The sequence below is a fragment of the Erinaceus europaeus genome, chromosome 10 (assembly GCF_950295315.1).
Source record: "Erinaceus europaeus chromosome 10, mEriEur2.1, whole genome shotgun sequence".
Taxonomy (NCBI): domain Eukaryota; kingdom Metazoa; phylum Chordata; class Mammalia; order Eulipotyphla; family Erinaceidae; genus Erinaceus; species Erinaceus europaeus.
The window spans coordinates 114,825,328-114,850,359 of NC_080171.1; the positions used below are offsets into that span (position 1 = coordinate 114,825,328).

The window sequence follows — 25,032 nt, forward strand, 5'->3', positions numbered from 1 at the left end:
GAGCTGGATACAAACGAGAAAACACAGACTGATTCATTTAAGTCAGTCAAGTCCGGACATGAACTCTAGTGCCTGGTAGGACATATGGCCTCCTGTGAGGAAGCTCTGGGAGTGCAGAGAATTTCAGCTTGTGAAAATCGCACTATAGCATTACGGTGTTTCTTTTTTGTTACTATACACTTCAAAAAAATCTTTTTTTAATTGTGCAGAAGGAGCAGAACTTATCCCCTGAGTTTCCCGTTTGTGTTGGTTGTTCTGATGGAAATCAGGTGTATGGATTTTAGTTCAACTTTCAAGATGTTTCAGTTTACCCACAGAACAGATACACATTTTGAACTAAGCATAACTGAACAGTAGAACATGGGTGATCTCACCACATGGCAGGTCTGCTACTCCTCAGAGTTGGAGACCCAGGCATACGGGACCATTCCATCTGAGGAGGGTCTTTCATTAGATCAAGGCTGGGTGCCCTGCACATGAGGCACAACTAACTGTCTCTCGATGACTATAGCTGCCTTGCTTCAGTAATGTGTACCATTTTTCTGGAAGGTGGGAAAATGACTAGACTCTGTGTAGCAGGAAAGAACAGACTCTACCAACCAGTGGAAATGGCTGTACAAATTTACACATCAGGAAGAACCACTGCAGCCACTTAGTACTGATGAGTTCTCCTTACTAGAGTTAAAAGAACGTCACCTTCAAGTTAAAGATGATGTCTTAGCTACAGTTGAAGTTTGTGTTCTTATGGAAGGAAGCAAGGAAGGATATGGTACACTAATAAGGACTTTCTTGTATGAGATTGGTGCCCACCTACTCCCCAGTGTCTCTTTAGACTCTGTGTGGTCACAGTTGGTATTCTCTTGAAAAAGGCTTATGAGTAATGCTACTTGGACCCTCGTGTCTATCTGTATCTTAATATAGATAATGGAACATGGTCTGCAGCTCCCTGGATAAGTCTATGACAGCACTAATGGTGCCAGTGACAATCTCAGACAAACTATTGTCCCAGCACGGGTCACTGGAAAAGAACAAAAGCATGTGGCCCAAGAGGTGGTGCAGTGGATTGAGCACTGGACTCTCAAGCATGAGGTCCTAAGTTCAATCCCTGGCAGCACACGTACCAGAGTGATGTCTGGTTCTTCTCTCTCTTCTCCTATCTTTCTCATTAACAAATAAATCTTAAAAAAAAAAAAACACAAGCACAGTTACTTTGTCAAGTGCATCTTTAGTAATATCCATATTCTTCACGAGGATTCAGAAGTGTTATTAGTCTATACAGGGTGGGATTTTTTTAAAACTTATAAATAACAAGCCTTTGTTAATTAAAGAATTTTATGATGTACTCTTTCAAGTCAGGTATTTCTTGAATGACTTTGGCTGTACTTGGAGCGGCCAGTTGCCATGCATTATTAAATTCTCTTTTTTTCTTCAGAATCTTCCAGTAGACGTCTAGAGTTTAGCTAGAAGTCTTGGCTCTGATACAAACAGTGATGGAAAACACATGAGCAGTAACAAGTTTTAATCTCGCTCCTCAGTACTAACAGGGGCTAATCTGGAAGCAGCTGCTTGTGTCACCCAGGGTGCAGCCACCCCAGGCTCTGCTGGAAGGGTTTGCTTTCAAATCCAAAATCTTATCAATTTTTCTTCTTCTGTGCTTACTACCTGAGAACATAGTCATTACAGATAAGTTGTAGATGGTGAAAACTCCTACTTGCAAAAGGACTTACTCTCTTCTGACAAGGTATGTGTATGCCTTCCCCCCCCATGTACCAGTGTACAATTGTTTTATAGTCAATACTAAGGGTACCTTAATATTAGTGATGCAAATGGTTTGTAATTTTGTAAACTCCTACTTGCAAAAGGACTTACTCTTTTCTGACAAGGTATGTGTATGCCTTCCCCCTCCATGTACCAGTGTACTATTGTTTTATAGTCAATACTAAGGGTACCTTAATATTAGTGATGCAAATGGTTTGTAATTTTCCTGTGTAATTTCTTGAAGATCAGTACTTAAAATACCCAGCAACCTGAAATTACTCTAGCTTTCATGTTTGATTATTCTCAATGTAACTGTGACTTTCTTTTTACAACTAAGGGAAAACCTGACATACTTTACCACTAATGTTAAGTTGACTGATTTTATAATTTTAAACTTATAATTATATAATTTTAAAAATATTTTGTGAACATGTTCTTTCAGGAAAATAGTATAACTTCAATAGTTATTGATAATAAAGTTTCAGCATACTGCAAATACATTAACTGAAATAGTAGGTATTTCTTTTAAAATGTGAAACTATTTCTGTCTGTGTTTTATAAGTGTGTGTGTGTCATTCAAATGTGTTTCTACTTACACATTTGAATAATTATGCTTTTCTTGACAAAATTTTTCCTTAGTTTTATGTAATGAGATGGAAATGACTGGAGGAGATGGAAATTCACATAATTCCAAGAAAGAGTATTCACCAACAATACTTTAACTAGCTCTACTCATCTGAAAGATTAACACTTTTTTTTCACCAACATTCAGTCAGAATTTAACATAAAGCTGTTCTTTGTTTCCCTTCAAATGAGATTTCTTTATTAAATCTTAAATTAAAAAATTAAAGTTTCTGACTGTCTACTTCCTGTCATCTAAGTAAGACACAGTACTATTAATTCTTAATTTATCCAGGAGTCAGAATAGGAGTCAGAAATAGTTTTAACACAGTGTAGGATGATCACAAATAACCGCCGGGGCGGGGGGATTCCCATCTCTCTGAAAAGAAAATGTTGGAAAAAAAAAAAAGAAACACGTGTGAAAACATGTTGATGTCTTCAGTTTGACATGGGTGTTTAGCAACAGAGCGTGTGGTGGGAAGGAGGGCGTGTGCAGTCTTTGTTACTGCCTAGGGCATTCAAAAAGAATCCTCAGACACTGCATCTGAAGTGGGAGACCAAAGAGATTAACCTTACAAGCACGAGTCTTAAACCATAAGGACAGTATTGAAGTGAGGAGATAGCTTTAATTTCTGAAGACAGCAGCTAGGTTGCTAGACAAAGGGAAAAGTGTAAAGGAACAGTTTCCATAGCCAAAGATAAGTTTACAAATGAATAGCTGGTGCTGACACTCCTGGGCCACTTACAAGGCTGTGCCTTATTACTCCTTAGTGTCATCTGGGCTCCTTCTGTGAGGTACTTGGAGCATGCCAGCATGTTCTAGCACATGTATATACCGAAATTATTGCTGATACTTGTGAACTAACAGGGATAAGTAAGGGACAGGTCGCCAAGTAGACCTGTAAGCATGGGATTTAAAAGCCCAGTGACTTATTTTCTTCATAGAGTCTGGGAGGAAATGCCATTTCACTTACAAACTTTTTCCACTTTCTGTCTTTGAACATTTAAGTAGAAAGAAAGACCTTATACAAATTCAGAAAGACGTTTGTTTCTTAGCTGCATTTCCAGTTTTGAGAACCGGGCTAAATCTCTGAGGAGAGGTTGTTAACTGTGAGAGGAAACCTCTGTGGAGAAGGTTGTGCAGTAGAGTGAGTGGGCAGTGCAGGGGGAGGGAGGCGGATGGTCCTGCTGCTTCTGTTGTAAAGAGAAGACTGTGAGCAAAGTCTCCAAGGTGCCTGCCTCTCTCTCTCTCTTCCTCTCTCTCTCCCTCTCCTGGCTCCACAGTGCCACGACTTATTAGTACTAGCAGTAGCACTGACATGATACTCCAAATATTAATTTGATTAAGAGAAACTTGAAATTGAAATCCAAAGTTTTCCATGAGTAGCAAATTCTGGCAGAACTGGTCTACACTGGGGAAATACTAAGTCTTCCTGAGAACAAGACAAAAATGCTTTTAAAGGTTTTAAAAATAACACTCTAAATACTGCCAAAACTAATAGTGTGTGGGGCATGTTTAAAAAAAAGTCCCAATTCAAAAACAAGACAACTAAATGTCACATCATTTTCAATGAGCAATGTTCCCCCCCAGTATATCCTTTCTGAGTAAGAGAAGAAACCCAGGAGTATTTCCTCCTGGGCACTGCAACATTTTCTTTTTCTTTCTTCTTTCTTTACTAAAGCACTGCTCAGCCCTGGCTTACGGTGATGTACAGGATTGAACCTGGGACTCTGGAGCCTCAGGCATGAGAGTCTCTTTGCATAACCATTATGCTCTCTACCCCCCCTCACACACACACACATACAACATTTTTCTACTAGTGAAAACCTGCTCTACTAGAATAGAGTGAGGCTTGGGTCTACAGTCACATCCATTTAATCATGTCAGATGAATACTGTAAAAATGGTGAAATCTGTATGGAATCAAGGTTCAGCTGACTCCTCTCTCCAAGTATCCAAGAGAAAATGCAGCAGATCAGACTGAGTTAATATGGATAACAGAAGGCGCATAGACAGAATCAATGTTCCAGGAGGCACTGTTGGTGTTGATGGAAAGGGAGGGTTTCTGTCAAGCACAGATGATGGCAGTGGTGCCCGGGTGACCGACAGAGAGATGTGTTCCCGGTAGCCTCTCACTGAGGCCTTCAGACAGGGTGATGTGCTATCTGATCCAGCTTGCTGACAACCTAGCAGCAGTTTTTCAAGGAGATGATATCTGCTTCCAAGGGGCTGCCTCTCACTCACCACGGATGGGCCAAATAGAGCAGGACAGGTCACTCTTCACACCAGTCAGCGGCCAAAAAGCTCCAGAGTGAAACAGTTACTGCCTAACCTCACAGGTCAGTCTCCTCTCACTAAAGGCAGGAATGGTCTGGGTGTACTTAGAAATCTAAGAAAGAGGGAGGGAAGAAAGGGCAGGTACTCCTCCTGACTCCACAGGTGGTCTGGTCAGCAGTCCTGTGGGAGGGGAAGCCTTCTAGGGAAGCCTTTGTCCTCCCTGCCTTCAACCCTCAGAGCTCTGCACTCTCCTCACACAGGGACCCCCACTCTCAGACTAGGGACCACTCTGCTCCTCACCATAGCTTCTCTGGGGTCAGAGGAGAGAGCTCGCAGGAGTCTGAAGTTTGTAGGCAGAGCAGAGGTAGATTCTCAGACACTGCCAGGCCACAGAAAGCTGAGGTGCATTTTTAAAAAATAGTTATTTTATTTATTTATTCCCTTTCGTTGCCCTTGTTGTTTTCTTGTTGTTATTATTCATGTCGTCATTGTTGGATAGGACAGAGAGAAATGGAGAGAGGAGGGGAAGACAGAGAGGGGGAGAGAAAGATAGACACCTGCAGATCTGCTTCACCGCCTGTGAAGCGACACCCCTACAGCTGAGATACATTCTTAAGTCCCCACACTGGATCTCTAACAGAGACCTTGTTATATATATATACTCATAAAATCTATGGCTTACCTAGGTTGGTATTTCAGACATATTATGTATTTAAACACTTTTAATTTTAATTTATTTTTAATTTTTGCTGTCACCAGGGCTTCACCTCTGAGATGACTTTTTTCAGAGATAGAGTGAGCACAGAGCTTCCTTCACAGTGGTGGGGCCAGGCTTGAACCTTGGTTGTGTACATAACAAAGCAGCACACTATTCAAGTGAACTATTTTACTAACCCTAATAGGTTTCTGTGCTTTTTAATATTTATTTATTCATTCCCTTTTGTTACCCTTGTTTTGTTGTAGTTATTATTGCTGTTAGTATTGATGTCGTCAACTGAACAGAAAGAAATGGAGAGAGGAAGGGAAGACAGAGACGGGGAGAGAAAGACAGACACCTGCAGACCTGCTTCACTGCTTGTGAAGCGACTCTCTTGCAGGTGGGGAGCCGGGGGCTCGAACCGGGAGCTTTACATCGGCCCTTGCGCTTTGTGCCACCTGCGCTTAACCCGCTGCGTTACACCCCGATTCCCTCTGTTTTTGTTTTTTTGGGTTTTTTTTGCCTCCAGGGTTATCGCTGGGGCTCGGTGCCTGCACCAGGAACCCACGGCTCCTAGAGGCCATTTTTCCCATTTTGTTGTCCTTGTTGCTGCACAGGAGAGAGAAATCGAGCGAGGAGGGAGAGAAGAATGGAGCCTTCTTCTGCAGCCCTGCTTCATGGCTTGTGAAGTGACCCCCCCTGCAGGTGGGGAGCCAGGGGCTCGAGCCGGGATCCTTGCACTTGTCCTTCGCGCCATGGGCGCTTAACCTGCCGCTCTACCATCCAGCCCCTTTGTTTTTCCAAGGTTAGTGCTGGGGCTCAGTGCCAGCACTACTAATCCACAACTCTTAGGTGGCCATTTTTTTATTAGATAGGACAGAGAAAAATTGAGAAGGGAGGGTGAGAAGTGAGGTAGAAAGACACCTGCAGACCCTTTGTGAAGCATTCCCCACCTGCAGGGGCGGGCGGCTGGAACCCGGATCCTTGTACTTAAAGGCTTTGTACTGTTAATCCGGTGCACCACTGCCCAGCCCCAATAGATTTTTTTAAGTTTAGCCTATGAACCTACACCCATATTTCTCAAAGCTAAATTTGGTCTATAGCTCAAAATTTCACCAAAACTCAACAGTTATATATTTTTTTAATTAAAATCTTCATATCCTTGAGCCATAGAGAGTGGGGCTAGGCCTCCAAACAGCCACTATTAACTGCAATAATGGAATCCAGCAACTTCCCCAGTGGGCACACTTTTGGGAGGACAATACATAGGAAACTTTTTTTTTTTTTTAATTTAAATTTTTAATTTAAGAAAGGATTAGTGAACAAAAGCATAAGGTAGGAGGGGTACAACTCCACACAATTCCCACCACCCAATCCCCATAACCCACCCTCTCCCATGATAGCCTTCCCATTCTCTAGCCCTCTGGGAGCATGGACCCAGGGTCATTGAGGGAAACTTTTACTGTACCAACCATCTAAGGCTACAGGAGTAAGAGAACAGTCAGAAGTATCTGGAGAGCCCAAAAAAGAAAACTTTGTTGGCAGACATTATGTTTTTCAAAAACAACACAGTAACCTAAAAAATATGCACTAGAGAAGGAAAAAGTATTTCTCCAACTATCATGCTTATTAGGTTTGAGTATTCTACTTCAAACTTTTAAAACGTGTACTTTTATAGATGTCTATTTCTGTTGGTCTCAGATGTAAAAGGAGGGTTACAAGCAGTGGCAGGAATTATGGTGAAGAATTTCACTTTTGGAGTTCTGAGGACTAGACATCTAGATATTCCTTTAAACTGTCAGAGCCATGGTACACACAGATGGAACTATTTGTAGTTTAGCCTTATTAACAAACTTGGGCATTTCTTTTTTTAGTGCTTCCATCACTGCACTTGATGTTCCAGTATTAGTTTTGACAACAGTCCCTCAGCCCTGTTCCTTTACCTGAGTAGCAACTTGGAGTGGTGGCTTTGGATTTTTAATTTGGAAGTGTGGGAAAGAGAGAGAGAGAGAGACTGACTAGAGAATACACTGCTCTGAGGAGTTCCCAGAGGTGCTGCACCTCACAGACTGGGCATCCTGACCCTGTACCTGGAATCTGCATGTACTTGACAGATGTTCACTGAAAAAGTTCTGCAAACTCAAACAAAACCAGAGATGGGTCTAATTACAGTGTCAGCTCTCTTGTCAAAGTCAAACTAGGTTAGGAGAGTCTGTGGCCCTAGAAGAAGAACTGCAGTGGAAAAAAACAACAAAACAGGGTGGGGGTAGATAGCATAATGGTTATGCAAAGAGACTCTCATGGCCTGAGGCTCCAGGTTCTATCCCCTGCACCACCATAAGCTAGAGCAGAGCAGTGCTCTGGCAAAAACATTAAAACAAACAAAAAACGAAAAGAAAATAGCCAAATAAATTGGTACCAGGGACACGCTTTGATTCAGCTAAGGAACAAAAGTCGAATTAGCTAAGGAATGAGAATTTTGGAGGTCAAGGCCAAGCTGGAAGCCAAGTTTTAAGGAGATGGGCTCCACAAAGAAACCCACGGTCAAGAAATGTAGTGGATGAAATGATACTAAAAGTGAATCCCCAGGGCCCAGGGCAAGAGTTCACTTGGTAGAAGGTCTGTCTTGTCATACATGGGGTCCAGGCATGAGATCCAGCACACAGGGGCCTTGGAGTTTGCTGTTGTGGTCTGTCTCTTGGTGTGTGTCTCTGTATTGCTCTGTGCATCTGAATAAAAAAGCAGCCCAAGAGGTGTATAATTGCCAATGTGTCCTAGCTTGTCAAAAAAAAGTTAGAAAGAAAGAAAAAGAGAGAAGTTGGGAGGAAGGAAGGACCAGCAAGATAGCTTACTCAGGAGAGTGATTTTATTCTTTTTGCTATCTTTTCAAATACATATATATATATATATATGCCAGTGATTTAATATTGATTTACAAAATTATAAGATAACAAGGGTATAATTCCACAGCTTTCCCACCATAAGACTTCTGTGTCCCCATTCGGAGGGTGATTTTTTTATTTCATTTTATTATTTTTTTTATTCATTTATTTTTGGATAGATACAGAGAGAAATTGAGAGGAAGGGGGGTATAGAGAGGGAGAGAGTCAGAGAGACACCTGCAGCCCTACTTTACCACTCATGAAGCTTTCCCCCTGCAGGTGGGGACCAGGGGCTTGAATCCGGGTCCTTGTGCATGTAATGTGTGCGCTTAACTAGGTGTGCCACCACCTGCACCCTCCCCTTTTTTAAGCATGAGTAGGACCCTTCTTTGAGCCCAGACCCCACTGCTGCATTAGGAGACACTTCAGTGGTGTGGTGACTTTCTCTCTTCTGCCTTTTTCATTCTATCTGAAAAAGTAGACCTGGAGCAGTAAAGCCCAGAAGCAGCTCTGGTAATGGCAAAAACAGTTTTTGCCCTCTCTCTTTTACCAGAGCAATAGTCAGCTCTGGCTTATGCTGGTGCGAGAATTGAACCTGGGACTTCGGAGCCTCAGGCATGAGAGTCTCCTTGCATAACCATTATGCTATTTGCCTTACCCCATTTTTTGTTCTCTTTATACTTCCTGTAACCTCCCTTTTGCTTAGCATAGTACAATGTGGGTTATTACAGGGAATACTTATGTATGGAGCCAACCCATCCAGCTACCCTGTGGGCAATTTAGATTTTTAAGAATTAAGTAATGTTAAAAAAGAATTACATAATGTTAATTATCTGGTTAATATCTGACAACAGTCAGAATATATAATAACCATCGTCTGGTAATTGAAGACATAGCATGTATACGTGAATATTTTATTTAGGTGAATCAATTTATCTCTGACTGCTAAGTAGATAACTTGCACAGACGCTATAGTTGATTTCTGAGTTCTGGGAAATTATAAACAGCTGGAATGAGTGAAGGATTTGTGGAGCCAGGTCTTGTTGAGGTTGGCCCAACTCTGCCTGTCTCTGAAGTCTTCTGGGCTCTGGTTCTCTCTGGTACTCAGGCCTCTGGGCAGACTAGCTGCACAGCTGGGTGGCCAAGTGAAGGAACATCTGGGTGACCTACTAGGACATAGTCCTCATCAAGAGGCATCTGTATAGAGAAAACTGCATGCCATGACAAAGGGAAGACTGGGGAAAGTCTGTTTTAGATGATTTCACAGTGCTTTTAATTTTTGAACATTTCTAAGACTATGCCCTCCACAGGTAATGGCTACAAAGTATATTTTGTAAATAAACCTGTGAAAGTATCAGCCATGTGTTGGCAGCAAATCTATGCACAGAAGGATCTTGTGAACATTTTTGTAAGAACTCCAAAAATATGTAACTAAAAACATACTCCACTCAAAAAAAAAAACTTAGAAGTCACTGAAAAGATGAGTAAGGAAGAGATCTGGACATCAGATGGTTAGAATTAAGTATTAGACAATGGAGCAGATTAGGAGAAAAAAATCCAAAAGGCACTGTGGAAAAAGTGATCAGTTCTGAGAATGAAGCTTACAAGGGAACTGGGAGAGAGTGATCATTTCAAGAAAGCTTCCAGATGTTGTGCCAAGAGGATATTAAATATTTTACTCCGAAAGTGACACAGACATTCAAGCAACAAAAGAACTTTGTGACTAAGTCAGGCACGATAACCTATTTTTGTTTTTTAAAACATTTAATAGCTTCCTAAATATAAAAGTAGTTCTTATTGGGAGTTGGGCAGTAGCACGGCGGGTTAAGCGTATGTGGGGCAAAGCACAAGGACTGGTGTAGTGATCCTGGTTCGAGCCCCCGGCTCTCCACCTGCAGGGGGGTCGCTTCATAAGCAGTGAAGCAGGTCTGCAGGTGCCTATCTTTCTCTCCCCCTCTCTGTCTTGCCCTCCTCTCTCCATTTCTCTTTGTCCTATCAAACAATGATGACATCAATAACAACAATAATAACTACAACAATAAAACAACACGGGCAACAAAAGGGAATAAATAAATAAATATTTTTTTAAAAGTAGTTCTTATTGCTCAATATAAAAATTAAATAAAAATGAAATACATGTTATTCATGGTACTACAAGCCAGGGGTTATCATCAAGTATGTGTATTTTCCCCAAGATCCAAAGTAGAATGTTTCCACTTGGTATGATTTAGTGAGTTATTTGCGGGGACCCAGGAATACTGAATTATTTTCTCATATGAACCTGTGGTCATAGTGTTCCCAGACTTCCAAAAATAATCTACCAAATCATACTAAATAGAAACATCTTACTTATAGGTAGCAGGAGAAACCTGTATATTCGTCCTGTGCTTTTTCCTTTCTTGTTTGTTTGTAAGTATACTGTGAGTGCAATTTTCACATTTGCTTTTTCATTTTAGAAACATCATATTTTAAAATACCTTTGCAAACACTTCGCAGGATCCAATGCATTTCAAGTATTTTGAGAAATATGCCTTTATCATTTCTCTTTAACAAATTAGTACTATAACTATTTTTCTGCTAATTTAAATTAATCTGTGATGAACATCTTTATGACTATTAGATTCATGACACTAGATTTCAGAAAGCAGACTGACAGGGTAAAAAGATATATATATATTTTTTCCTCCAGGGTTATTGCTGGGCTCACCATGAATCCACCGCTCCTGGAGGCCATTTTTCCCCCTTTTTGTTGCCCTAGTTGTTGCAGCCTCGTTGTGGTTATTATTATTGCCATTGTTGACGTTGCTTTGTTGTTGGATAGGACAGAGAGAAATGGAGAGAGGAGGGGAAGATAGAGAGAGAGGGGAGAGAAAGATAGACACTTGCAGACCTGCTTCACCGCCCGTGAAGCGACTCCCCTGCAGGTGGGAAGCTGGGGGCTCGAACCGGGATCCTTATGCCGGTCCCTGCGCTTTGCGCCACGTGCGCTTAACCCACTGCACCACCGCCCGACTCCCTAAAAAGATATTTTTATGGCTTCCAAGATGTATTGCTAAATTACCATTCAAAAACTTTCTGTAAGCTTAATGTCACCTAAGCAGTGGATAAGAATGTCTCTTTACTGTACTCTGATTAGCTTTAAGAAATGCATAGACACAGGAATTCTGCTGACCTAGATGCTAATTTAATCTCCAAATGTCTCCTTAGTCCTAGACAGGTGTTGGACGCAAGACAGCATGAAGGGATCTGTGCTCCTACTGTTCCTGGCTTTGTGTGCCGCCAAACCCTCCTTTCGTCCTTCGTACATGACACTCAAGAACATGATGTTGAAGGACATGGAAGATGCAGATGATGATGATGGTGATGATGATGACACTGATTCTGAAAACTCTCTTTTTCCAACGAGAGAGCCAGTGAACCCCTTTTTCCCATTCGACCTGTTTCCAACATGTCCATTTGGATGTCAGTGCTACTCAAGAGTTGTACACTGTTCTGACCTAGGTAAGCACAGAAGTCGACTGGTTTTGAAAAATAGTATCCCTTTAATGAAATCAAAAGGATAGAGAAAGTACTCACTGTAATTTCAAAATAATTTTTCATTTAGACTTTCGAAGAATTTAACAAACTCCAAAGGACTTTCAAACATTTTTCCCACTTTACCACCACCAGGATTGCTGCTGGGGCCCCGTGCAAATACTATGAATCCACTGCTCCTTGCAGCCTTATTTATTTTTTTAATTCCTATTTCATTTGATAAAACACAAAGACACTGAGAGGTGAGGTGGTGGTAGAGAGGGAGAGAGAAAGACTACTGCAGACCTACTTTAACACTCAAAAAGCATCCCCCCTATGCAGGGGGGGGGGAATCTACTATATATTGATGAACTTTTTTTTTTTTTTTTTTTTTATCAGAGCACTGCTCTGCTTTGGCTTATGGTGGTGTGAGGGATTGAACCCGGGACTTTGGAGCCTCAAGCATGAGAGTCTCTTTGCATAACCATTATGCTCTCTAACCCCACCCTGAACATTTTTAACAAATGCACATTTCTATTGTGTCAGTAATCTCCTATTCAACAAATAACATGTATACAACATGTCTGTTTATTTCTCAGGTTTGTCCTCCATCCCCAGCAACATTCCCATGGACACTCGAATGATTGACCTTCAAAACAATAAGATTAAGGAGATTAAAGAAAAGGATTTTAAAGGACTCACTTCACTTTATGTAAGAACACATATTCACATTTTCAAACATTTAAGTGGAATTAGCACCACAGCTAGAATTATTATTAAGTGTATGTAAACAAATGTCACTTTTCCTTATGTGAAAAATGGGAAAATCTTTCCTATTCAAAATTGCCCTAGCTCATGGAAAATTATAGGTTAACTCAATTATAATTCAATTCAACCAATTAGTCTGTTAGTTCAAAGTTGCTCTTTTTTTTTAAAGAATTGGAGACAGGAAGGGAAGACAGAGAGGGGGAAAGAAAGATAGACACCTGCAGACCTGCTTCACCGCTGTGCTACTGCCCGACTCCCTAGTTACAGGTTTTTTAGTTGAAAGGCTGCAGGCTCAGAATGTAAGGAAGTGAATTTATGATCTATTTAGTTTCCACAGTAAAATGAAGACAACTATGATTGATCATAAGAATTTATCATTATGCAGTGTGAGAAAGCCTATACCCAAATCTGTTGCCACAAGACACCAAAATCTCTCATAGCAAGTAGTATATTCAATACATTCAACTGACAAATGTATTACTAGCACAGCTTCATTTCTGTACTGTGTGCTTAGCCTGCTGCACCTCCACCAGGCCCTTTAGCTTGGTCTTTAAAGACCTTCCCCCAAAAAAGGGGAGGGGCCAGGCGGTAGCGCAGAGGGCTAAGCGCACATGGCACAAAAGCACAAGGATGTAAGGATCCTGGTTTGAGCTCCCCCCCATCCCCCACCGCTCCCCACCTGCAAGGGGGGTCGCTTCACAAGCGGTGAAGCAGGTCTGCAGGTGTCTGTCTTTCTCTCCCCCTGTCTTCCCCTCCTCTCTCCATTTCTCTCTGTCCTATCCAACAACAACAATAACAACAACAATGATAAACAACAAGGGCAACAAAAGGGAAAAAATAGCCTCCAGGAGCAGTGGATTTGTAGTGCAGGCACCCTAGAGGCAAAAATAATAATAATAATAATAACCCCCACAAAATACCCTATTATCTTAATTAACATACTCTTAGTTTTCCATGGTTTAAATAATTCTAATTTCTGTAAACTACATCTTGAGGCTCTAGACTTTAGCAAGTAAGATTTCTAATTTAGTTTGGTATTGGCTTGGGTCCCTCCCGTCTTCTGGCTTGGCTAAGGCTAAGCAGTATTGTCCAAGGTGGCATTTAACTGGGGTGGTAAATCAGAACTGCTCTTTCAAGCCGTATTCTGAATTCCTTTTATGCTGAAGCCTCCTCCACTGGGGAGGTTAGAGAAAACAGAGGAAAAGGCAGAGACACCATAGCACATCAGTCTCTTCTTGTCAGCATACAGACAGTTTTTTTTACAATATCTGAGAAATCTGGAGCCACACCTACCTGCCCAATATCCTCAGGTCCCAGCAGGCATGGAAAGGAAAAAATGAGTCCCACTATGCAAAGAGCTATCGACCTGTCTGCTGGATGAGCAAGGATACTCATACAAGGCACATTCGAGGCACCCTGAGGGATGCTATTTTTAGGTTCTCTTACTCAATCCTCATGCCCACACTGTCTGGCAAGGGGGTGGTGCTTGGAAGGAGATCAGATCTCCTACCTGCAGAACCATGCTCGCTCTTATTATACTATCAACAGGTGGGGTTACTGGGGACTTGACTGCTACCTTCTCTTTCTAGTGTGATAGGCTGAAGGCACGGATTTGGGAAGATTCTACATGTAACAGAATTTTCATGTTTAAGTAGAGGAGTGGGTGGGAGAATCAGTATCTTAGAATTGAGATCTCAGTTAAATACTGAAACAACAATGCAATGGAATGCACCAAGGATCCACCTCATCTAATCCACTACTCTGAGACCACAGAAGTGTCTGGAAAATGGAAAACCCAACCTTCTACTTTTTCCCCTGAGGAAGAGAGGGAAAGAGTATGTGAGAAAGGAGAGGGAGTGAAAGAAAAAGAGATACCACAGTGCTGTCCCATCACCCATGGTGGTCCCAGGTCCCATGTGGTGCTGGAACTCAGACTCAGGGCCTCATGTAGGAGCAGCTTTGTGCTCCAAATCCCTACAGCAGTTTTTAAAAGCACATTTAAACATGCATGATACAGATTTCCAAACATGTTCCTAATTATATTATCTTATGTAGCAGCCATCTTTTTAAAATATCTTATAAATTCTCTAAATCATGCCTTTAGGCTTAGTGGCTTTTACACAAAGGACAGCATAGCACTAGAGGGTATGAGATCACCACACACACACACACACACACACACACACACACACACACACACACACACACACACATTCCTAGCTCACTTCCAGTCTGTTGTTACAACCACAGCCATTATGAAGAATTGCTGTCTTACCTTTGAAAGGCTATACTTTTCTCATCTTCTGTTCTTACATATAACCACATTGTTTGCTAATGAGGAATTTGGGGCTCTAATAGCTACTTTTGGAGTTTCCATGTAAAAACCAACACTGAAAGTACAGTTTAACTGGAGACACTGCTAACCCAAGAGCTGAGGCAGTATTTGAGAACCTCCAAAAAAAAATTCTATAAAACTCTTGCCCTGGTCTGTATTATACTCCTTTCCTTTTATGAAGCTCTAACAATGGCCTGTCTTAACAAGAGAAGGAATAAGAAAACAAAAACAAACAAACAAAAAAAAACCCCAGCTCTATGTGTACTTGTTGGACCTGAGTGAGGCTTTCATTCAATTTGGAACTCCTGACAGGGAAGCCACAGGGAGAACAGAGTCGGGGCAGACGAGTTGGGGCCAGCTCTGACCCCAACGTGTGGGGTGACTGCAGGAGACTCACTTTCCTTCACTGTGTACATACCTATGTGTACATCTGGGAAAGGGGAGAAATAGCTCCCTGCTATATTTAATAATTCCATTCTCCATTTTCTAGTAGAAGCACAGAGAGAGAGGACAAACAGCAGATATTCATAAAAGAGTATATTTTACCATTGTGGTAACAAACTGTAGTTTTAATTTTTCTTGACTTAACCTTTCTTAGGTGAAAATTTTAGCAGCAGTGATAAGCCTGACAGGAGAATAACAGAAGAGGGAGAAGAAAAGGGCTTAAGGTCAACCAAGTAGCATAATAACAAAAAGAGTTTAGTCGCTAAAGTGTTGTATTTCTTCTGAAGAACAAGAAAGGGATATGAAATAATTCTAGAAACAATAGAAAGAATGTTGCAAAATGAGATGGGAATGAAATTCGTAAAAGGAACAAATCTGGAGGCCTCAGAGATGGCTCAGTGGGTGAAGTGCCTGTCTCACCGTCTGAGGTCTTGGTTCCACCCTTGGCACTATGTGGGTGTACCATGCATAGCGAGGCTTTGCTTTAGTGTCTCTCTCTTTCTCTCTCCCTCCCTTACATTCTCTTTCTCTCAAAAAACAGAATAACAACTGGGCAGGGGAGGCAGTTCAGGGTTTCCTGCACATGTGAGACCCTGGGTGGCTTCTTGGCACTGTAGGGGGAAGGCTGAATCTAGATGTGCTTCCATAGAGAAATAGATGGTATGGATTAGTTTTGACAGATAAGAATTCCTAAGGAAGGCAGCAGAGTACAGAACTCTAGTGGTGTGGTGCGGTGGGGTGTGATATGGAATGGAACTATATCCCTGTTAGCCTATAATCTTGCCAACCATTACTAAATCACTAACTAAAAAGGCTTTTTGAAAAAAGGTCTGAGGTCTAATGAAAAAAGTTCATTTAGACAGTAAACCTGCTTTGTTATGGATGGGACCCAGGTTCAAGTCTGGCTCCTACCACAATGGAGGAAGTTCCAGTGCTATTATTTCTTCCGTTTCTCTCTCTCTTTCTCTTTCTTGCCTGTCATGGCTTTCCCACTTGGGTTTCTCAGACTCTCACATCCCAACAGACCAAGGTAGCTGGTCCTCCATGGACCTAGGCATCCTCGAGAAGGTTTTGGGTAGAGAAGGAAGAGTTGCACATTCCCTACTTGGGGTCATGTCTCTTTCAGAGGTGGCTGCCATGCTGTACTGAGTAAGATACCTCAGAAGTGAGGACGGGTCGCTTCACTCCTTGAGAGTCACTCCTATCTCCCTAGTGCTTGAAATGTGCCAGAAAGCTAAGCACACTATGTAGGAGTTTATTTCTACAGACCTCTCTACTTGAAGGATACAGTAACTAATAATTGACACAGAAGAATTGAGAGTTTTCAAAGCAGACAAAATCATGAAAATATATATATTACGTGTGCATTAAGCTTCACTTAATAAACAGAAGAGAATTTAAGAAATATTAGATAAGGGGCCAGGCGGTAGGTTCAATTCCCTGGTCCCCACCCACAGGGGGCAAGCTTCACAAGTGGTGAAGTAGGACTGCTGGTGTCTCTCTATCTCTCCCTATCTTCTCGATTTCTCTGACTCTGTCCAATAATAAATAAATCAAGATTTTTTTAAAAAAGAAATATTAGATGATACCAATGGTTGCTTCCATGAAGGGTAACTGAGGAGAGGTACACCATAACTACCTAAACACCTCGCTCAGCAGTAAAAAATTTCTTTTATCTTAGACTGGGAAGGGAATTATATATGTGGTGATTCAAATGCATGGGTGACATAGTGTGCATTGATTCCATGAGTGACTAATCACTGTAGGATGTCAATAAATCAAATACACATTCAACAGCTGTGTAACTTTTTATGCTTTGTCTAGGCCTTGATTCTGAACAACAACAAGCTAACAAAGATTCACCCCAAAGCCTTTATAACCACAAAAAAGCTACGAAGACTATACTTGTCTCACAATCAACTAAGTGAAATACCACTTAATCTTCCCAAATCCTTAGCTGAACTCAGAATTCATGATAATAAAGTCAAGAAAATACAGAAGGACACATTCAAGGGAATGAATGCATTACATGTTCTAGGTAAGTTTTTGCAAGTGAAGAAGACATTCTGAAATGATAGACAATATGCACATATAGAGATGTAATGCATCACAATTAAGAATCGTAAGGTGGTAATTTACGGATCTAAATCTTTCCTTAAAGTTCAGTTGAGGAGTGTATGCTAGAGAGCATAAAGGTGTTGAAGTCTTCATTTCATAAAGAGAAGAGATTTTAAGAAATATTAGATAAGGGGCCAGGTGATGGTTTTTTTTTTCCTAGTGTAGTAGCTTTTCTAGTAATTTTTTCTAGTGTAATATTACACTGGAAAAAATTTTTTTCTAAAAATTTCATCATGCTCTTGATTGGAGGAGAAGGATAACAAGTTGTTAAGTACCTCGAAGCAAAGACAAATCTGTACTGTATCCTCATTTATGAAAGACTAATGTATCCTGAATGATGTAACTTCCTTCCAACAGAAATGAGTGCAAATCCTCTTGATAACAATGGGATTGAACCAGGAGCCTTTGAAGGGGTGACAGTGTTTCATATCAGAATTGCAGAAGCAAAACTGACCACAATCCCTAAAGGTTTGTGTTTACTTTATTTAAGACAGAGCACTCACTAAAATTAGTCATTTTTGAAATTATTTATTTATTTATTCCCTTTTGTTGCCCTTGTTATTTTATTGTTGTCATTATTGTTGTTGTTATTGATGTCTTTGTTGGATAGGACAGAGAGAAATGGAGAGAGGAGGGGAAGACAGAGAAGGGAAGAGAAAGATAAGACACCTGCAGACCTGCTTCACCACCTGTGAAGCGACTCTCTTGCGGGTGGGGTGCCAGGGGCTCGAACCGGCATCCTTACTGCAGTCCTTGCGCTTTGCGCCACCTGCGCTTAACCCGCTGCGCTACCGCCCAAATCCCCAAAATTGTCATCTTTAAAGGACATTTATGTATGTTGCAGACTGTATACATTGTTAAAACCACACTAAAATTAGACCTCCTTTTAACAATATATCTGGTCAGTGTAAGATGAAATGTAATGCTTTCTTATAGTTCTTACAGAATCCAGTTCCTGGCGTTTCATACTATGTGTGCCCCATCCCGGCCCCCGGTAGCTTCTCTTTCTGCTCTGACAATTACTTGGATTAGAATTAACTCTGGTGAATAATGTGCTTCCCTATCAGCAGTCCAGTCACTTGGGATCCACACATCAAAGCATTCACCCTTTTCTACAACACATCTGACTCAAAAGACTAACCAAACAAGCAAATGCAAAATTTTTTTAAAAGATTCAACAACATTGCACTTGTTAAACGGTGATCATTCACTTACACAACCAAAAACCCCTTTATTTAAGCTTTCAAGAAAGCAGTAAATAGAAACCAAACTTTAAAAACAAATTTAAAATATTTATTTATTTATTCTCGTTTCCCTTGTTTTATTGCTGTTATTGATGTCGTTGTTGTTGGATAGGACAGAGAGAAATGGAGAGAGGAGGGGAAGACAGAGAGGGGGAGAGAAAGACAGACACCTGCAGACCTGCTTCACCGCCTGTGAAGCGACTCCCCTGTAGGTGGGGAGCCAGGGGCTCGAACTGGGATCCTTACACCAATCCTTGTGCCCAAAATTTTTATTTACCAATTCATCTTTATACAGTAACAAACATGCTACTTGTGTTGTTAAACAGAAATTCCTTTCAAGTGCTAGAAGCTGATAGAAGCTTAAGATAGACTTAAGGGAGCAGGTGGGGGCAAGCCCCAGCGGAGACTGGGAGAAGTGGGGGGACGTAATGCAGGAGAGGGAGAGAGTGGAGAGGAAGAGGGAAAGGGAAAGGAGGAATGTCCAGGAATGGAAACAGAAGACATGAGGAGCAAAAGAGAAGAGGGGAGAAGGGGCTGGGTGGTGCATGTTACAAGTGCAAGGACCCAGGTTCAAGTCCCAGGTCCCCATTTGCAGAAGGGAAGTTTCAGCAGTGGTGAAGCATTCTCTCTCTTTCTTCACAGTTTCTGTCTCTGTCAGAGAGAGAGACAGACAGAAAGAGAGAGCGAGAAGAGGGAAAGGATGATGGGATAGGAAGGTAAAGGGGGAGCCACTGAATCTACTAAGGTCTCTAAATCTAATCACTGGATCATAGGGGCTGGGACAACATAATCAAAGACACCATGTGGAAGCACTCAGGCTACTCCGTAGAGTGTCTCCAACAGATCAATACAAGAAAAAAATCAACAGAGATGGGGGAAAGGAGGCACGTGCAATAGAAGAAGTAATTGTAAGAGCTTAAAGAAATAATTGTGTTCTGGAGTCTTTATTTTGAGGCTGACTTGAACAAATCAACTGCAAAACAATATATCTGGGACCATTAAGGAAATGAGTATTAGATGACAGCCAAGAATTTTTAATTTTGTCAGATGTGAATTGACATGGCAGTTGTAAAAAGGGGGATCTTCTGAGCTAGAGACACCCAATGACAATGTGGACATTTGCTTTTAAGTACCCCAGAAAAAAAAAGTTGATAGACAAAAAATAAACTAACAAGTAAGATCATAAATATCTGACCAACGAGGGAGGAAAAAACAGCACTAGAAAAAAGGAGAACATGGGGCCAGGTGGTGGCACACCTGGTTAGGCACACGTTATAGTGCATAAGGCCCGGGGTTCAATCCCCTGGTCCCCACCTGCAGGGGGAAAGCCTCCCAAGTGGTGAAGCAGGGCTGCCGGTGTCTCTCTGTCTCTCCATCCCTCCTTCTCTTCTTCTTAATTTCTCTGACTCTATCCAATGATAAATAAAAAATAAATATTAAAAAAAGAAAATATTAAAAAGAAAAAAGAAGATCACTGTTCAAACCTGCAAACGGCATGATGGTTCATTGTATTCCTTTCGATTTTCATGTGCATTTGAATATTTCCATAATAAAAAGGCTTGAAAAAAACCACAGTTACAGCACTCAGGGACCCATGTTCGAGCCCCCATTTCCCACCCGCAGTTTTGCAAGTGGTGAAGCAGTGCTGCAGGTGTCTCTCTGTCTCTCTCCCTCTCTATCACCTCCTTCCCTCTCAATTTCTGGCTGTCTCTATCCAATAAATAAAAATAATGCAAAAAAAAAATTTAAAAAAAAAGAAAAAACCGCAAGTCCTTAAAAATGTCCACATCTACAAAATGAAATTTTAGAAGTAAATAACTAATCTATGGGTGGGTTTCAATCTTTACTTGATCTAATATATATATATATATATATATATATATATATATATATATATATATATACATTTTTTTTAATCATTAGATCTACCATCAACTTTATTGGAGCTCCATTTAGATTATAACAAAATTTCGACGGTGGAACTTGAAGATTTTAAAAGATACAAAGATCTTCAAAGGTAAAAAGTCTTCAGTCTTTTTTAAAAAAAACAACTTTAAACTTTATTATTCCCTTTTGTTGCCCTTGTTGTAGCTATTATAGTTGTTGTTATTGTTGTCTTGGTTGTTGGATAGGACAGAGAGAAATGGAGAGAGGAGGGGAAGACAGAGAGGGGGAGAGAAAGACAGACACCTGCAGACCTGCTTCACCGCCTGTGAAGCGACTCCCCTGCAGGTGGGGAGCCGGGGGCTCGAACCGGGATCCTTACGCCGGTCCTTGCTCTTTGCGCCATGTCTGCTTAACCCGCTGCGCTACTGCCCGACTCCCAAAGTCTTCAGTCTTAATTTAGAAGTGGCAGTCTACGTGATTAAGGCATTGGTGAAGTTTCTTAGAGAATTCACAGGGAGGAAGCTAATCAGGGTTATTACTACTGCTGTTGGAGAGGATGAAAAAAAAAAAAAGAGAAGGCCATGCTCTTCTTCCAGCTAAGTGACAGGGAGAGGACACCAAGTGGAACAAAACCGAATACCCCCAAAGTGCATACAGGTTAGAAAGATCATTTTCAAGGTCACTGAAACAGCTCCCTTGCTGTCATGTGCTGCTGCTCTGCCATGCGTGAGACCCAGGTCGGATCTGCTCCCCACCACACTGACAGAAGCCTTGTTACTGCCCTTTCCCTCCCTCTCTCCTCTCTATCCAAAACAACCAAAAAATGAAGGGAAAAAAATCATTTTCTGGGGCTGGGAGACAGCTCAGCAAGTCAAGAGCATTACTGTGTGGGACTCTGGGTTTGGCTGGCACTCTGTGGGATACCACGAACTCCATGGATTCAAGGATGGTGGAGTGTTGCTTTTTAAAATTCTTATTATCTTTATTTATTTATTGGATAGAGACAGCCAGAAATCAAGAGGAAAGTGGTGGGGGGGATAGAGAGGAAGAGAGACAGAGAGACACCTGCAGCTCTGCTTCACCACTTGTGAAGTTTTCCTCCTGCAGGTGGGGACTGAGGACTCAAACCTGGGCCCTTGCGCATTGTAACGTGTGCTCAACCAGTTGCGCCACCATCAAGCCCCTTGAAGTGTTGCTTTTTTTTTTACTTTTGTTTGTTACCAGAGCACTGCTCAGCTCTGGCGGGTGGTGCCTGGGATTCAACCTAGGACCTCAGGCATGAGAGTCTCTGCATAACTCTTATGCTGTCTCCCCTACTCTAGAGTGGTGCTTTGATATGCTCCCACACCCGCCTCTGTCTCTCTCCCCCTCATTTGGGCCTGATAGGCAATGTGGCCATATTCTGCATGTGAGGAAGGCTCATTCCCCCACACCATGGGGTTTCCTTCCCTCCACCTCCTCCTCACAGCTTAAGGGAGGGCTGTACATAGTAATACAGGCTATGAAAACAAAATGCTGAATATATTTCTCTAAAAATATAGACAAATAAGAGTTATTTGTATGTCGAACTTGGTGGAAGTATTTTCACCTAACTGTATCTGAGTTTTATATCATATTTAGGCTGGGCCTAGGAAACAACAGAATCACAGACATTGAAAATGGGAGCCTGGCTAACATACCACGTGTAAGAGAGATACATTTGGAAAACAATAAACTGAAAAAAATCCCTTCAGGATTACAGGAGTTGAAATACCTCCAGGTAAAACATTCTGCTTGTGTTTTGTAGTTATTAGTATTCTTTGTTTTTATAAAACACCAAGCAAGTAGCAATGATTTTCTAGGTTACTTGAGTGTTTGCACAACAGGAGAGAATTAGGAGAATGGTTTCTACACAGATGACAGATAAACAACTCCTTTTAGGAATCACAAAGCTATCCTCAACTCTTCTACATGGACCTCAAGTTGAAGAATTTCTTCTTTAATCTATTTTACTCCATCCATTCCCCCTTGAGTTTGCCCTGAGGTGCAATGTTCTTGACTTCCAAGGAGCAAAATTACACTGATGAAAAAACAGGATCTTGAGATGATGGATAGATAAAGAAACAAAAGCTTCGACCTTCCAACTTACCTTCTTAAAAGGTTTGTCTTTCAGATAGAAGCCAACAAACAGATACATTATAAGCAGATGTTCTCAAAGAAAGGATATTTTCACGAACACATATAGAGAGTGACAGGAGACCAGACAAAATACTCTGAGCCTGGTCATGAGTCCTACACTACAATTCACACAGAGAATACTTTTCTATTTAACATGGAAGTTTAGGCCATTAAATAAGTAGTTAACATGCATAAAATAAGTACATATACTTTAGGTTAAATACATTCAAGTCAGTGTTTAATATATAGATAAATCCAGGAACAAATACTGTCAGAAAATTTATGATTTCTTTTTACGTGCATTATGTATTTTAACCCATCTTCTATCCTTCCACAGATAATTTTCCTTCATTCCAATTCAATTGCCAAAGTGGGAGTGAATGACTTCTGCCCAACGGTGCCAAAGATGAAGAAAGCATTATACAGTGCAATCAGTTTATTCAACAACCCGATGAAGTACTGGGAAGTACAGCCTGCAACATTTCGCTGTGTTTTGAGCAGGATGAGTGTGCAGCTTGGGAACTTCAGAAATTAATTAATGAGTAATATCCATTTAATATTCAACTAAAAATTGTTACATTTGGAATACTTGAACTCTATTCAAAATGGTGGTAGGACACATATACGGAAAAAAAAATCTACTTCCACACAAGTCCATTTATGGACTGACTTAGTGACAAAAAATTTCAAAAGAATTTTGCAAAAACTATTGACATACCAGGATTAATTAATTAATTACAATGCCCTTTGCATACAAATGATTTTACATAAACCTCATGCTTGAATATTCTTTCTCAGTAATCAGATTAAGACATTCAGTGTTTAACTTAAGTTTGTCATCAAGTGCATTTTAAAAAGAGCTGTACTGTAAATGGAATGCTTGACCTGATAAAGCTGTGCTCTTGCATTTGCTGTGGGAAAACAGAGATTGATGAGTTTATCTGAAGAATGCATTGCACTATTCTTGTTCTTTCACTAATAGCTCGGGGGTTACTGCAATAGTTCTCATGTTGAAGAATGGTTTGACATTTTAATCACATTCTCATGTCTTACAGCCTTCCTGTCTAAAACGAATCCCTACTAGCGGCTTCAGCAAATGTTCATTATGAACTCAACAGAGTAGTTGGTTCTCAGGCGATCGCATCTGCTTTTCTTTCCTAACTATTATTACTACCTGATCATAAAACCTCTACAAAATGTGTAGTGATGGTTGATATAAAATATGTTACTCACATTTTTATTATCACAGTTATGATAAGCTTTTCAGAGTATGTTGATTGTCAGGTTATATAACATTGTTGCCTCAATGCTAAGGAAACACGTCAAGATGTTCCTTTGGATGACTGGTTGGAAGAGCCTCGACAGTGTCCATTCTACACCAAATTGTCTCCTAAGATATGCACAGACTGGAAAACTCAGAAAAAGATCCACTGTGATTTAAAGGGCAGGGTATTAAGTAAAGCATACAGAAACTAAAAGCTCTGTATCAAACGTAAGAATACTTTATGCATTGTCATTGGGATTCAGTGTAAGTTAAACTAGAGAAGAAAAGTATATTAAAATGCTGGTTTGAAATAAAATGCTTGTGCTTTGGGTTCGTTATTCTTCTCCCATAGAGGAATATAAACTATTTTTAAAGGAAGCTCTAGCTTACATTTAACATTTTTAGGTCAGTATTAGTATCGATTTACTTATTTATTTATTCATTTATTCTTCTTCTTCTAGCGTTTGCCATTCATTTATTTATTTGTATTGCCACCAAGGTTACTCCTGGGACTCAGTGCCAGAACTACAAATCCACCAACCCAGGGGCATTTTTTTTCCTTTTTTTTTTTCTCTCCCTTTTCTATTTTTATTTGCTAAGACAGAGAGAAATTGAGAGAGGAGGGGAAGATAAAGAGGGAGATAGAAAGATAGACCCCTGCAGACCTGCTTCACCGCTCCTGAAGTTTCTCCCCTGCAGGTGGGGAGGTGGGGGCTGGAACCTGGGTGGCTGCAGCGTTTGGTATCTTGTACACTCAACTGGGTGTGTGCCACTGCCTGGCCCCTTAATATTTATTCTTTTTTAAAAATACTTATTTTCTCTTTGTTGCCCTTGTTGTTTTATTGTTGCTGTACCTATTGTTGTTGTTGTTGGATAGGACAGAGAGAAATGGAGAGAGGAGGGGAAGACAGAGGGGGGGAGAGAAAGACACCTGCAGACCTGCTTCACCGCTTCTGAAGCGACTCCCCTGCAGGTGGGGAGCCGGGGGCTTGAACCGGGATCCTTGCGCCGGTCCTTGTGCTTTGCGCCACTTGCGCTTAACCTGCTGCGCTACCGCCCGACTCCCA

The 25,032-nt window shown here is 41.0% G+C and overlaps 2 protein-coding genes across 4 annotated transcripts in view; one reads left to right on the forward strand and one right to left on the reverse strand.

The window, feature by feature from the left end:
- Positions 1-25,032, reverse strand: part of CENPP (centromere protein P) — a 211,436-nt gene that overhangs the window by 109,192 nt on the left and 77,212 nt on the right. The window lies entirely within an intron of this gene.
- ASPN (asporin) lies at positions 1,508-24,195 on the forward strand. Of its 3 annotated transcripts, XM_060200571.1 has the most exons (9): positions 1,508-1,741; positions 10,591-10,644; positions 11,443-11,736; positions 12,348-12,460; positions 17,120-17,333; positions 17,771-17,881; positions 20,581-20,674; positions 22,165-22,303; positions 23,039-24,195. In XM_060200571.1, exons 3-9 carry the CDS (start codon positions 11,472-11,474, stop codon positions 23,234-23,236), a joined length of 1,134 nt encoding a protein of 377 aa, XP_060056554.1. In that variant the 5' UTR covers positions 1,508-1,741; positions 10,591-10,644; positions 11,443-11,471; the 3' UTR covers positions 23,237-24,195. The 3 variants fall into 3 exon arrangements, with proteins under 3 accessions (XP_060056554.1, XP_060056553.1, XP_060056555.1); XM_060200570.1 differs by lacking the exon at positions 10,591-10,644 and having other exon boundaries at positions 1,510-1,741; XM_060200572.1 differs by lacking the exons at positions 1,508-1,741; positions 10,591-10,644 and adding an exon at positions 4,513-4,651.